This window comes from Panthera tigris, chromosome B4, assembly GCF_018350195.1.
Source record: "Panthera tigris isolate Pti1 chromosome B4, P.tigris_Pti1_mat1.1, whole genome shotgun sequence".
Classification (NCBI taxonomy): Eukaryota; Metazoa; Chordata; class Mammalia; order Carnivora; family Felidae; genus Panthera; species Panthera tigris.
In genome coordinates, this window is record NC_056666.1 from 10,503,368 (window position 1) to 10,518,044 (window position 14,677).

The 14,677-nt window shown below is 39.5% G+C and overlaps 1 protein-coding gene across 6 annotated transcripts in view; it reads right to left on the reverse strand.

Moving 5' to 3' along the window:
* Positions 1-14,677, reverse strand: part of USP6NL (USP6 N-terminal like) — a 183,583-nt gene that overhangs the window by 29,910 nt on the left and 138,996 nt on the right. For all 6 annotated transcript variants that reach the window (XM_042991023.1, XM_042991026.1, XM_042991027.1 and 3 more), the window contains 6 exons: positions 13,017-13,065; positions 11,370-11,490; positions 8,156-8,250; positions 7,210-7,275; positions 7,016-7,115; positions 3,945-4,097 (listed from right to left, as the gene is read on the reverse strand). In XM_042991023.1, coding sequence (XP_042846957.1) covers positions 3,945-4,097; positions 7,016-7,115; positions 7,210-7,275; positions 8,156-8,250; positions 11,370-11,490; positions 13,017-13,065 — 584 coding nt within the window. The remainder of the gene's footprint in view (positions 1-3,944; positions 4,098-7,015; positions 7,116-7,209; positions 7,276-8,155; positions 8,251-11,369; positions 11,491-13,016; positions 13,066-14,677) is intronic.

Here is a 14,677-nt window from a genome sequence, read left to right on the forward strand (position 1 = left end):
ACACAAACGGAAAGAACAGAAGGGAGGAAGAGTTGCACAGTAACAGCTGGAGATTTCAATACGTGGCCCACAATAATAGAACAACCAGAGAGAAGGTAAGCACACAGGGGACGAAAACTACACAGTAAACCAACTAGATCTAACAGATATTTACGGAACACTCCACCCAACGACTACAGAATCCACATTCTTCTCAAGTGTATGAGTCCTTCTCTAGGAGACAGGGTATGCTACGTCACAAATTAAGTCTCAACAGATTTTAAAAGACAGATGCTGTACAGAGTATCTTATCTGACCACAACAGCATGAAGAAAGAATTCAATTAACAGAAGCAAAATTGGAAAATTCATAAATCTGTGGAAATTAAAAACACATCTTAAAACTCTTCCTTTAAACCACAAGTAATTCTAGATGGGCTAAAGATTTAATCAGAAAAAAAATAAAGACATAAAAGTCATAGGAGAAAATACAGGTAACAAAAACCTTTTCATTCAGCATGTGGAACACAGAAGTGGGATGCCATAAAGAAAAGGGCTGATGGGGCACCTGGTGGCTCAGCTGGTGAAGCATCCGGGCTTCATCCATGACCTGGGCCCAGGTTGTGATCTTGCGGTTTGTGGGTTCGAGCCCCACATCAGGCTCTGTGCTGACAGCTCAGAGCCTGGAACCCACTTCGGATTCTGCCTCTCTTTCTCTCTCGGCCCCTTCCCTGCTCGCTCTCTCTCTCTCTCTCTCTCAAAAATAAATAAACATTAAAAAAATTGTTAAAAGAAAAAGACAGATTAAATTTTTAAAAATTGTATATGAAAAGTATCCACAATAACAATAAACTGGCCCATTTCCTTTACTTACGAAGAATTTACACAAACACACCAATAGAAAAGGGAGCAGAAGATGAGCAGGGAAGTTTACAGAAAAAGAAATTAAAATGTCCAATAAAAATAAAAGACAATCAAAATTAAAGAAATGCAAGTCAAAACAACGGAAAACTCTATTCAGCTAGAAAGATAAACTAACAATTTAAAATGCCGCATGTTGTGTGGGTCTGGGAAAACAACTTACAAATGGAGGCAGCACAAAAGGAGCCACCAAGAAATAACATGCTCATGTGTCCTTTTAAGATGACAGAGAGGAGATTAAAATTTCCTGCCAGAGTGATCACTGAACCATCTTCATGCTCCATATAGAGCTTGAAGTAATTTCAAGAGGATAACACTGGGCAGGCTGCAGGGCACAAATTCCAGAAAGTCGATGCTACAGCAGTAGAAATACAGGTGAAAATCAGATTCTTGATGGAGAAAGTGGGGAGCCACCTCACCACGTTCTACTTCAAGTGCCAGTAGGATCAGAGCAAACGTTAGCTAGTGTTTCTGGGATTATTTCTCTCTCCCTTTCCCTTTCTCTGCATCTCCCCCTCCATCCACATTCTACCATTTCCCAGTAAAAAGATCTTATAAATAATTTTATTCATGTGTACAATGCAGACGAGTACTTTTTCAGAGTTATTTTTAGGGATTAAATGACATAATGTGTGTAGTATGTGGCACATACTAAACACTCAGTAAATGATACCCGCTGTTAGATGCTTAGTCATCCTCTTCTATAATATTTTATTCTCATGGTTAAATAGTTCTACTATGTATTTTTTCTTTCTGTATGTCTTTTACTAAAACTTGTCTTAACCCTTTTCAAAAGAATGCAAGATATTTTATTGTAAAAAATTTTTTTAATGTTTATTTTTGGGAGAGAGAGAGAGAGAGAGAGACAGAGAGAGGGCGGGCATGAGCAGGGGCAGGGCAGAGATAGAGAAGGAGACATAGAATCTGAAGCAGGCTCCAGGCTCCAAGCTGTCAGCTCAGGGCCCGACAAGGGCTCGTACCCATGAACCGCAAGATCATGACCTGGGCCCAAGTTGGATGCTTAACCGACTGAACCACCCAGGCACCCCTAATGCAAGATATTTTGAAATAAATGTTAGGGGCTCCTGGGTGGCTCAGTCGGTTAAGCGGCTGACTCTTGGACCTGGTTCAGGTCATGATCTCACAATTAACGAGTTGTGAGCTGATCTCTGTGCTGATAGTGCAGAGCCTGCTTGGGATTCTCTCTCTTCCTCTTTCTCTCTCTCTCTCTCTCTCTCTCTCTCTCTCTCTCTCTCTCTCTCTCTGCCCCTCTCCTGCTCACTCTCTCACTCTCAAAATAAATAAACACTAAAAAACTAACAAAATAAAATAAATGTTAAAGTGGCAAGAATACAGTTAGTCATTGCCGTTCCAGGTAAAGAATTAGTGGGGAATGGACATTATTGCACTGAACACAAGGTAACCTCACTTAGCAAAGGTGATCGTTTCACAAGGCTGCTGACCACAATCAATCATTGCTGTGACGTTTTGTTTTCTAGAGAATCTGGATGACCCAGAACGAACCTTGGAGAAATGCTGATAGGACCCCTCAAAATTAAGTTAACTAAAAGCAGAGCATCTTGGTTTTCACCAAACGGAGAAGGATGTGCCTTCCATGAATGTATGTCTGCCTGATCCGTACAGACATATCCAGAAGACCCCAAAATATGTGCCCCAGAGACTGGGAAATGTTCCATCTGACTCTACCTGAGGGCATAACCCCTGACCCCAGTTAACTCCTCAACCTCTCACGCAGGCTCTTCAGCTTCCCTCCTCCCTTACCACACCCTCCAGTGCAACAAAGGCAAGATAGGAAATGGGCGAAAAATGCCTTTTTCTCAGGAAATCATTCACTGTCAAGTAATACTCTGAGTTACTCTTGCTGCCATCCTATTTCCACATTTCTTTTCTCTTGCCTCCCATCCTATCCTTCCTTTCATCCTTCCCCAATTATCCTATTTATTTACACTTCATTTGTTATCAGTTATATAAATTCTGTCTCTCCTGTGTGCACCTTGACACAAGGACCACGTCCTTCTCTTCAGTTGTTGGGTCTCTGCCACAGCACCCTGCAGATAATCTAATAGGAGGTGCTGAAAGCTGTACTGAAATAAGCAAATAAGGGGAGCCTGGGTGGCTCGGTCGGTTGTGCATCTGACTTTGGCTCAGGTCATAATCTCATGGCATGGGTTTGAGCCCTGCATTGGGCTCTGTGCTGACAGCTTGGAGCCTGGAGCCTGCTTCGGATTCTGTGTCTACCTCTCCCTCCCCCTCTACCCCTCCCCCACTTGTGCTCAGTCTCTCTCACTCTCAAAAATAAATAAAGGGGCATTTCAGTCGGTGAAGCGTCTGACTCTTGATTTTGGCTCAGGTCATGATCTCACTGTTCCTGAGTCAGAGCCCCGCATGGGGCTCTGCACTGACAGGGCCGAGTCTGCTTGGGATTCTGCCTCCCCCTCTCTCTGTCCCTCCCCTGCTTGCTGTCTCTCTCTCAAAATAAATAAAAATAAACTTGTAAAAAAATTAAAAAAGAAAGAAGCAAATAAAATATATTATCCACACAGCAATGTAATGCAAGGAATCCTGGATCAGCAGTCAGAAAACTTGGACTCCAGGGTCAATAATGCCATCTGCTGGTTCTGTAGCTCTGTACATAAGCATTTCAGTATCAATTTCCTCTTCTACAAAATGGATCTTTTACTTTCTCTGCTATTACTTATGGTTTTACAACATGACGTGATGAAAGTAAAGGTCATTGTTTATGTTCAGTTAAAGCACCATGATTACTACTCTTGATCAGTATTATTTGCCACCCAAACCTTCTAAATTTAACTAGGGACAGTACAGTTATTTTACTAGGAGGGGCGGATTTCATTAATGCGTTTATTTGCTTTTTCTTAAAATAAGCATAATGCCATAAGCAGCTTGCCATCCACAAGTACGCATAATGCTTATGTTCGGAAACAGAAACGGCTTGTGTTCATTGCGCCGTGTTTCCCAACTTTAATTATGATTTAGATATAAAGTGTTTTGAGTATTTCTTACCAGGTTCTGGGAGGTCTAATTTGGCGCGCTTCAGTTCTACCATAGAAATCTGAAGTTGCTCTATTACAAAGTCATCTTCAAAGAAAAAATCCTTTGCCAGGGTCTCCTGAAGAAATTCTACAAGTTCTTCCATGGACAGTTTCATTAGGTGTTCTAAGAAAGAATGAGAGAAACACGAATGCTGCATCAACAGCTGTTTCAGGTTGAGAAGATAATGCATTCTATTCTGGGGTTGTAGTTTTCAAAAAGGGCACAGCATACAGCTTATACATAGCGTTGTAAGAATCACTGAAACTCTGTGAGATAAAAATATTTTCTGGGGCACCTGGGTGGCTCAGTAAGTTAAGCATTTGGCTCCTGATTTTGGCTCAGGTAATGATCTCATGTTCATGAGATCAAGCCCTGCATCTGGCTCTGTGCTGACAGTGCAGTACCTGTTTGGGATTCTCTCTCTCCCTCCCTCTGTCCCTCCCTTTACTCACAGGCTCCCACACATGCTCTCTTTCTCTATAAACAAACAAACAAACAAACAAACAAACATTTTTCTTTTTCTGACATTAAAGCAGTCACAGAGAAAAGCAGGTACTCTGGGGAGACAGCAGAAGGTAAATTCTGCTAAATACCTTTTCATTGGTTTATTTAAGACTACCCATACCTTAGACGTTAATATTAACCCAGAGCAAGTACTCGTTAGAGACACAGACCAACTAGGATGCCATGAGGGCTGTTTTATTGTTATGGAGCTCTACCTACCATACACAAACCCATTTCAAGTCTCTATTTTTACTATATCAGAATTTCCAAAAAATCTAGATGATTAATCTTATTTGTATTTCTACGTAAGAAACCAGTTTTGTTAAAAAAAAAAATTCAAATTTCAGATACAAAGTAGAAAGCAAAAATCAGCTAGGATCCCAAGAGCCACTGCCCTACAAGCAGATGTGTATACACAGGTATCAATTTAAAAAACTGATCATACTTTTGAGTCCATTGGATATAAGTACTATATAATTAGTGTTCTAACACTGGACAGTTAGGTTATTACATTTTTTTTTTACTATTTAAAACCACCGTGTGATAAACCTCCCATAATCCCATAACAATGTCTCTAAATATTATTAAGGAAATCAAGAAAAAAACAAGAACAAAATCTCAGGGGAGCTGTCACTGAATTCAGGTGCCCAGACACAGTTTTTGAAGTTTTCTGGTGAAGCAACTTCACATGAATCCTGGAGCTTCTGTCTTCCTAACTAATAAAAAACTATAAAGCAGCAGACACGTTTTTTCCAATAGCTATTTAGTCCAATGATAGGATAGGATATAAAGTAATTATTATGCTTCCAGTTTACTTGCCAAGGGTAAAGAAACTTCTCACTTGCCAAAACGAAGCAAGAGTCAAATAAATAAGAGGCGCCTGGGTGGCTCAGTTGGTTAAGCGTCTGACATCGGCTCAGGTCACGATTTAACAGTTCGTGAATTCAAGCCCCGTGTCAGGCTCTACACTGACAGCGTGGAGCCTGGAGCCTGCTTCGGATTCTCTATCTCCTTTTCTCTTTCTACCCCTCGCCTGCTTGTGCTCTCTCTCTCTCTCTCAAAAACACACACACATTTAGAAAAAAAAAAAAAAAAAGTCATACAAATAAAACATAATTTAAGGTGGTGAACAGAGCTATGGAGAAATATAACATCATGTTTCTATTTTCTTGCTGTTTAATGAACATTAAACTAATACATATAAATTTTAATTAGAAGTATACTTTTGTTCCACATCTTAGTTCATGATCCAGAGAGAGAGAAAGGACACAGAGAGGAGAGGAGGGGAGGGAATGAGATGGGGAGGGGTGGATGGGGCAGGAGAGACTGATTTCCTGGGGCTTTCTGACAGACCCTGAGTCTCGGGACACAGTTCTCTCAGTGCAGCAGTGTGTGAGCTGGAGGAGTGAGGTCTGGGTTTAAGGGAAAGGAACCACAGCGCTTCTGAACCCCTATCTTTCAGAGTAAACAATACGAACTTGATTTCATTGGGACTTCTCATTTGTATCTAAACTTTGGATGATCCGAAGTCATGTTTTTCAAGTAAGCAATCAAACAATTTTATATTCAAATACCTAACGTGTACTTAGAACAATGCCAAGCACAACAGGGGGAAAAAACTTACAAAACATGACCCCAAGTACTCAATTAGCTTATAGTTTAGGTGGGAGGCTGAACAGATGAATCTTTCAGAAATAACCTAAGAGGGTAGAAGGACCAAAACAGGTGAAACTATGCATGTTTAAGACCTAGGCTTGAGGCACTCTAGGAAGTTCTAAAGCTTCCAGTGACTCTCTTCTCTGCAGTTACAAGAGAAGTTACTATGAGGAGTTATAACTATAAAGGTTGAACAGAGGCTTAAAGATGAATAAGGTTCTTTATATCCATGAAGAAAACTCTCATTTCTCGATTTCTAAAGTAAGGCATAGCATGCCAAATTTATACAGCCGTTGAAATACTGCAACTGAAGACTTTTTAAAGCCTTGTTGCATGTGTGCAACTAGAGACAGTGACTGTACTTGCCCCAGAGACAATGTGGTCAAGTAGAGAGATAAGCAGAAGGTTCCCCACCTTTGGTCTACAGCTTAGAGTTGGAGGCTTTTTTCCTGGATGAAAGAAACAATGATGGAAAATGTCCTTTCTCTAGACCTTTGAACTAAGGGCCTGGTCTCTTTGGTCTCTCTCGTCTCGGATTACAAACCTGAGATTCAGACTGATGAAAGGAATAAGGGAACAAAACTTGGTTGGAATAATATTAATAGTGAAATCGGGACACTGTGTTCCACTGCTTCAGTGTGAAAATGAAACTGAAACAGAAAAACAAATCAAAGACCTCTGTGATGTAATCAGCTACTAGTCATGTGACAGAACCAAGGAAAGCCAATTACCAACCAAACATGACTTCTTCATGAACTTTCAAGAAATGTTTTAATCCACCACAAAAAGAAAAGGAATTTGAAACTGGGTGGGGAATGAGAAATCAGAGTTAAATCAAGCCTTGATTTTCGTGAAATCCTTATACTTAAACATTTTCTTACTTTTGTGTAATTTTAAGATTGTATAAGACATAGCGGTAAGAACTCGTTCTCCTTCAAAGATGTAGATATCCCATATTCTGAGGTTTAGTGTAAAGGGAGTCTATAATTAAAAACAAAACAGAGATAAGATTAACAGCTCACCCCTCATCTGGTATTTATAATTTTATGATTGGGTTTTGTAAACAAATACTCACACGATCAAGGAAACATTGAAAAAACCATTTCATTGTGTAAAAACTTGTGTAGATTTCTTGAGAATCCTGAAAAAAACAAAGACTTCAAATTTCTGGATTGCAGCAAATGAAATATGACAATCTAATACTAAAAGTTAGGAAGGCTGTTGGGAGGCAGCTGTCAAAACTAAACATAAAACCGTTTCATTCCAAATCTTTTTCATGCTAGAGTATTTCTAGTTTTTTTCTCTTCTTGCTTCCTCTCTTTCTCCCTCAATTTCACTTTTGGAAATCACCTTAAGAATAAATCCTTTGTAATACATTTTGATTGTAATACATTTTGATTCTCTAGAACACATTTTACCGTGAACTATCTCTGCTTCACTAACTCATCGTGTTTTATAGTAGAGTATATATATGGCTCACTAAGGATGTCTGTATGAGCCTTAAAGTAAAAAGCCTCCAAAGTTACAGAGAAATCATATATCTTTAAAAACTACATTATTTGTATATATCATCTGCAAAGAAGTGGTTTGATTCTATGAGTTAGGGCTGTGATGGTTCATCAGTACTCAATTTCACAAATGTTGGGCATTTGGGTGGCTCAAGTCAGTTGAGTGTCTGACTTTGGCTCAGGTCATGATCTCGCGGCTCGTGAGTTCAAGGCCCGTGTCGGGCTCTGTGATGAAAGCTTGGAGCCTGGAGCCTGCTTCAGATTCTGGGTCTCCCTCTCTTTCTTCCCCTCCCCCACTCACACTCTGTCTCTCTCTCCTTCAAAAATAAACATAAACAACAATTAAATTTCACAAATCTCATGCTCTTCAAACACCTGGCAATGACAAGTGCATAGGAAAGGAACTGGACAACACTGCAAATCAATCAAGTAATTGGGACCAAAGGCTGCACTCAATTCCTCTAGCTTCATTCCTGGTATAAGTGGGTGTAAGTCAAAGTCATATCTACCTACCAAGTGTTGCTTAAGCTTGGATAGAAATTTATTCAGTATTTTTTCATGATGTTCTTGAAATCTCAAGAGTTTAGGAAAACCTTGAACAAAAAAGCCTAGAATACAAACATAAAAACAGTTTTTCATAAACAGTAACAACAAAAACCCTCTTTTAAAATACAACACACTGTTTTCATTTTTAACTGTCAGCAACAACAAAAATCCAGGAGTTAGTGAGATATTTGTCCTCCCCACCAAGGAAATAATCGTGTATGAGCTCTGGGTAATGAAACTTGTGGTCTAGTAGTTGTTTGCCAGAGATCTCTTATAACCTTGTAAAAATATAAAAGAGGCCAATATTTCTGAATTAAAAGGGAAACTTAGAAATTAAGAAAAGATGAAAAATGAACTGAAGCCATTTATCAGGATTATCTGTTCTCTTAAAGTATCTTAAAGCATATCTTAAATGTGCAAATTTTTTAAAATTTCTTTTTTTTAAATTTTACGTAAAATCAAGTTAGTTAACATATGGTGTAACAACGGTTTCAGGAGTAGAATTTAGTGATTCATCACTTACATACAACACCCAGTGCTCATCCCAACAAGTGCCTCATTACAGCCCCTCACCCACATAGCCCATCAACCACCCGATACCCCTCGAGGAACCCTTAGTTTGCTCTCTGGATTTAAGCATCCCTTGGGGTTTAAATGTACAAATTTTTTATAGGTTATTCTAGTCTTAAGGACTTATCATTTTATTTTACTGTCAATATCCTACATAACAAACATTACTTTTTTCAGTCTTACTCTAACAACTTCATTAATATTGTGCTTCCAAAGTTTTTATCATTTTTAATCCTTTCTGTAAGTGATATTTGACATCATCTAAGACATTCTGGCACTATATGATCAACATTCTATCTAACGTTGTAGTTCATCCCATCTGATTATACAATATAATCTGTAAGATTTCTAGGAAGTAACAAATCGTAAATGGTGAATTAGTACTGATTTTGTGTATTTATCTCATGGAACCCTACATGTATGTTTATTTACAAGTTTCCTTTCAGATATTCTACACAATGCATTAGAAAGGAAGTATCCTCAACAGATGCATCATTTCTCCCATTAGTTATTTCCAGTCTGGGCTTTCTGTAACTTTGAAGGATGTTAATAGCTGTGCTCTGTTTTTAAAAAAGAATCCAGAGGAAGGACCTTGTGTTATAGGAACGCTTGTTGCATATTCATGATACATAAGAGCTTCCTAATGCTACTAACATGTTTTATAAACTAAAGAAACTTTGTTTAGCTCTGTCTGCCAGACTTAGTTGATCTTAGAGTCCACCTTTTTTTTCCCCCCAGAGAACATCTGTTTCCAAAAATTAAAACTGTGTTCCTCCAAGAACGCAAGAGACATGCTTTTGGGAAACACTGCTTTATAATCTTTGGGGAAGGACTATTTCTTAACTAATTTTCAGTTTTCTGAGGTATTTGTAAATATTTCCAGAGATAGAGATTCTATGCCTCCCATAGTAACATTTTCCAGGGAAATTAGGTCATAAAAAAAAAAAAAAAATCTGTATCTGTGCCACTTTCCTGGTCAATTTGATAAGAATGGGAATTGGAAGAATTTCAAGAAAAGGTCTCATTTTGAAAAAGGCAATGCCCCTCAGTAATAAACACTCGCTCAAGGATGCTAAGATAGCTAACATTTCTTCACTTATTAGTGATATCCCGCATTTGGTGTTTTAAAATCTCATATTCTTCAGCCCTCACTTTATTCTATACATTTCTAAGTGACATCACTATCATACAGGATTTGCAAAGAACCGAGGCAACCTTTAGTTATAAAATTCCATCTGCAGACCTAGAAGCAAATATCTCTAAGTATAAACTTACCCACGATAATGACCTAAGCTGCACAATAAATGCAAACGTTAGGATAGTAAGAATGTTACTTTACAGATTAGACTGGTGACAACTGCTGAAAGTAAGCTATCGGGTATGTTTGAAAGAAAGGACTTCCCTGAACTTGGGCAGTCTTCCACGTGATTACATACTCCTGAGTATGCCTCTGCACATGCCTCTGCACTTCAGCACAGAGGAGCAACGCCAGTCAAAATAAAGATGGATAAGGGACAGTTGTTTCTCTTCTAGATGCCTTTTCAAATGACTGTGTGTTGGATGGCAGTTCAAAATGCTGTATCTTACCTCTTACTTTTGGAGTCTACTGATGGGATACAAAGTGTCCAGAAACAGTTATCAGCAGTAGAAGTAGTAATAGTAGTCATTAAAAAAAAAAAAAAAAAAAAAAAAATTCCCTAGGAAAACTGAGGGAGATGGCCGCATGCACACGCGCGCGCACACACACACACACCACAAAATACCTCCATAGAAACCACATGGTAAGAACGTGAGATTTAATAAGCTATAGTCATAATTCTGAAAATGTTAAAATATCACTTTCAACATGTGGCATGTTCCTCACCACATCAAGCTTACTCACAAATGGAACTTAGATGATCCATTTCTTAGAGGGATTCATGTCAAAAATGTTTTTAATTTGGTATTATCATGGATGGCACTGGGAACATAATTTTGCATTATATGGGCAAATGGCACTTTTACTTCCAAGAGAAGTTGCAATCCAAACTCTCCAAAATCTCTTGTATATGCTTGGCAGATTTAGGAAAAAGGTTATTAAAAACAATCTTCTAACCTGAGAACCAAAAACTCATGCAAGTTTTGAGGTATTAAATAACAAAGTACCCGCAGCATGTCATCAGCAGCCTTTTACTGTAAAATGGAATCAATTTTATGGCTACAAGAAGCAAAGCACACATCTCACTGAAATGAGAACTGCGTGACAGTCTGAAAGTTCTGGTCAAAAGGCATCTTTTATTTCTCCCGGTAACACAGCTCTTCCTAAACTCCTCCAAACCTAAATTAGCTTCTTCTGACTGGGGGCAAGTGAGGAGAGAATTTCAGAATGCCAACAGTATACCTTGAGGCAAACACAACAGAGATAAACGTGAACAGAAATGTTTAGCAAAGTTCAATAAAGAAGGAGGAAATAAGAAATGACTCACAAACACTAATCACCTGAACAAACTCCCAGACATTAATTTTTTGTCCTTAACCCTAACAAGCATTTCCCAAAGTTTGACTTTGTTTTAATTTACCTTTTTCTCCCTTCCCTGTTTATTGTTTTGTGTAAACTCTGGGGTTTTCTTACCATGCATGGCATGTTTGGGGCCTGAGAATAGTTTGACCAGGGCCCAGAAGGCATCTTCTTCATTCATATACATAAGGAGCAAAGCTGTGATCTGGCTCATCCCCTGACAGTATCCAACTTCCTGAAGACAAATGAGAACAAAGAAACTGGGGGTTTTAAGATCAAATCACATGGATATACACATATAAAAACCTGCCCTACAAAATAATCAGAAAATGCTTAAACACATTAAAGAATCGGCAATTCTACAGATAAAGACTACAATTTTTACAACACTGAACTATATGCTATAAAAGAATAAATTTGTATTCAAGAATGAATGTAGAAGTGTGGACAAAGTCTAAAGCTGCATGTATTTTTATTATCTCCTATTCAATACCACTATACCTTCTGTAAAGAGTGCTAGGTTTATTTTTCCTTTGTATGTATGATTCTCAGTTCAATACTCCCCCTCTTTGTTCAAATGCTGGCAAATTTCTCCCCTCCTACAGTTTCCAGGTTGCTGTCTCTTTTCCTCTGGATTTCCAGGCCTTTATATAGACACATTTTGGGATACCCAACCAGTCTCTGTCCCTTCTCTGAGAATTGCCTACTCTCCCCATACTCCCTGCTTACGATGGGGCCTTAGGGCTTCATGTTTGTGCCACATGAACCAAAGCTGCTGGAGTAGAAGAGATCACCTGACCCCAGGGGAACAGTTAATTGGCTGCACTGACTAATCCCATACTCTCTCCAGGAGATCTGTAATCAGATGGTGGAATGCAATTTGAAAGAATGGTCATGTCGACCATTCTGTGGGTGCTATTTTAGCCATGGGAAAAGTGAAAAGTAGGCAAAGAAAGGAATCTGGACAGAGACAGTGGGACAAACAGTTTACAGAGATAATCAGAGTTACCACATGGCCTCAGAGTGGAAAAGACAGAGAGTATAGCTCTTTTCTCAGTGAAGTCTTCTCACTCTCACTGTCCAGCTCCAAATTCCATGAGGCCCAACCATTGCTTCATTTCTATGAAATGGCCTTTAATAAACTCTTTAACTTGTCCTAGCTTGAACTTTCTCATAACTGAAACGCTTTACTATAAATAGAAATTACACACTCAAGGTTCAAGGTTGCCCTCCTTAGAACCCAGTCAACAAGCATTTATTTAACATCCACATTAGGTTCAACACTAATTTATCTTTCCCCAAATTATTATCTTCCCCTGAGTTATAAATACGTTAAGAACAACATGTTCCATTACCAAAAAGTTTACTTTTAGCCTGCTCCTGGGCTTGGCAAGTAGGTCCATACCCTGAAAGGCAACCTCGGTCCCAGGGGTGGTGAGGAATGTTCAAGGGTCAAGCAAAAATTAATCTGCCCACTGACTCCCTAAACTTCTAGCCCTGCTCATTCTCAGCGCTACTGTGTAAAATAAAAACAAGACAAACAACATCACAAAACAACAAAACAATCCAGAGAAAGAGGGGAAAACGAGAGATTCACTGGCATGCGGTGGTTTTTCCCACTTCAAAGTGGCTCTGTTCTAAGACCCCAGGGTCACCAGAGGAGCCTTGAAAAGACCCACAGAGGCAGGGAGAGCCCCAAGAGTTCCTCCAATTCCTCACAATACAGCCCAAAGAGCTGTGGGTGGGTGTGCTCCAACTTACCGTGTTATAAATAGAATATGCAGCAAGAACATGGAATAGGGATTGTTGCCTAGAGAGAAGAGAATTTATATTAAACACAATTTACTTATTTCACCTATTTTTAAAAACACAAACTTAAACAAATAAACAGTTTGCCTCAAAACAGATAATCCAGACAAAATCACTGTTGTAATAAAGAAATGACCCCCAGCTCAAATGTGAACGATAATCTATACAGTCTAAATTCAAGGTTAGAGGACATTCATTCTGATAAAATTGACACCAAAAAACACAAAGGGCTTCACAATCTCTCAAACTTGTTGCCATCCTTCACTGAACTATTCTCACTACAAAATCAACCACATGGGAGCAGCCAGCTTCACAGAACTATGGAGGCCTTGCGAAGCCTGTTACAGTGCCAGCTCAGTACAATACCGTGCAGGGCTGGGGCCACATCACGTGGGAAGCTGTATGTGCTCTCAATAAGCCCCCACTACATGGTGCTGTCTGTCCCACAGCCAGGAACTGGGTTCCAAGATTCAAGCGGCAGAAATGGGGATGGCTCAACCCACTATGATCCCTAGTAGTCCACTAGCAAAATGTTTGCTTCCCATCCCATCAGCCTTACGCGCTGCTGGTCTAGGAGTGATCCCACTGAACTGGTAGTTGAGATTGCCACCCAGCCACTTTGGGCTCCTCAAGCCTCTGAATCACCAGGCGAAGGAGGCTGACTGTACTGGTTGGAGGGGTTGATCCTGGTTACTAAGGAGAAACTGAGTTGCTACTACATAATGGATGTAAGGAAGACTATGTCCAGAACACAGGAGAATACTTAGGGGGTCTCTTAGTATAACCAAACCTTGCGATTGAAGTCAATGGAAAAATACAGCAATCTAATTCAGGCAGGACGGCTAATGGTCCAGAATTAACAGTTAGGTCATCCCACCAGGTAGAGAACCACTACCAGCTGAGGTATTTGCAGAGGACAAAGGGAATATGAAATGTGTAGTGGCACCCAGCCACCACCACGTGCCCAGCCACAGAAATGACGGTTATCACTGTTCTGAGCGTTTCTTATTTTGGCATGAATATGTGTGTGTGTGTGTGTGTGTGTGTGTGTGTGTATACATAAATACATACATTTTAAAATATTTTTGTTTTCCTCCTTCCTTTTCCCTTTTCACCTAATGTATTAGCTATATTAGATATATTAATAATAATTAACTTTGTATCACAGTATTTAGGTTTTAGAATATCAAAGCAGAAGAGTAACCATCACCGAAGACTTTGCATCCTCTTGTGGGGTAAGGACTAGCATAGTTTCAGTCCTAGGCAAAATCGCGTTAGGCAAAAGTATGGCCTTGTATTTATCTGTATTCGGAAACTGAGTCGACAAGGATACACGGTCACAGTCAGCTTTATGTGTCACCTTGGTTAGGCTACAACTCCCAGTTATTCAAAAGCTAACCTAGGTGTTATTGAAAGAAGGTATTTGGTAGATGCGATTACAATCTATAATCAGCTGACTTTAAGTAGGGGCAATTGTCCTAGATAGTCTGGCTGGGCCTGATTCAATCGGTTGAAAGGTTTTAAGAGCGATGTGAGGCTTCCCTGGAGCAGCTCTTTCTGTGGAAAGCAGCCCGGCTTGTGCTCACGAGTGCCAGCCTGTCCTTTCTGATGGC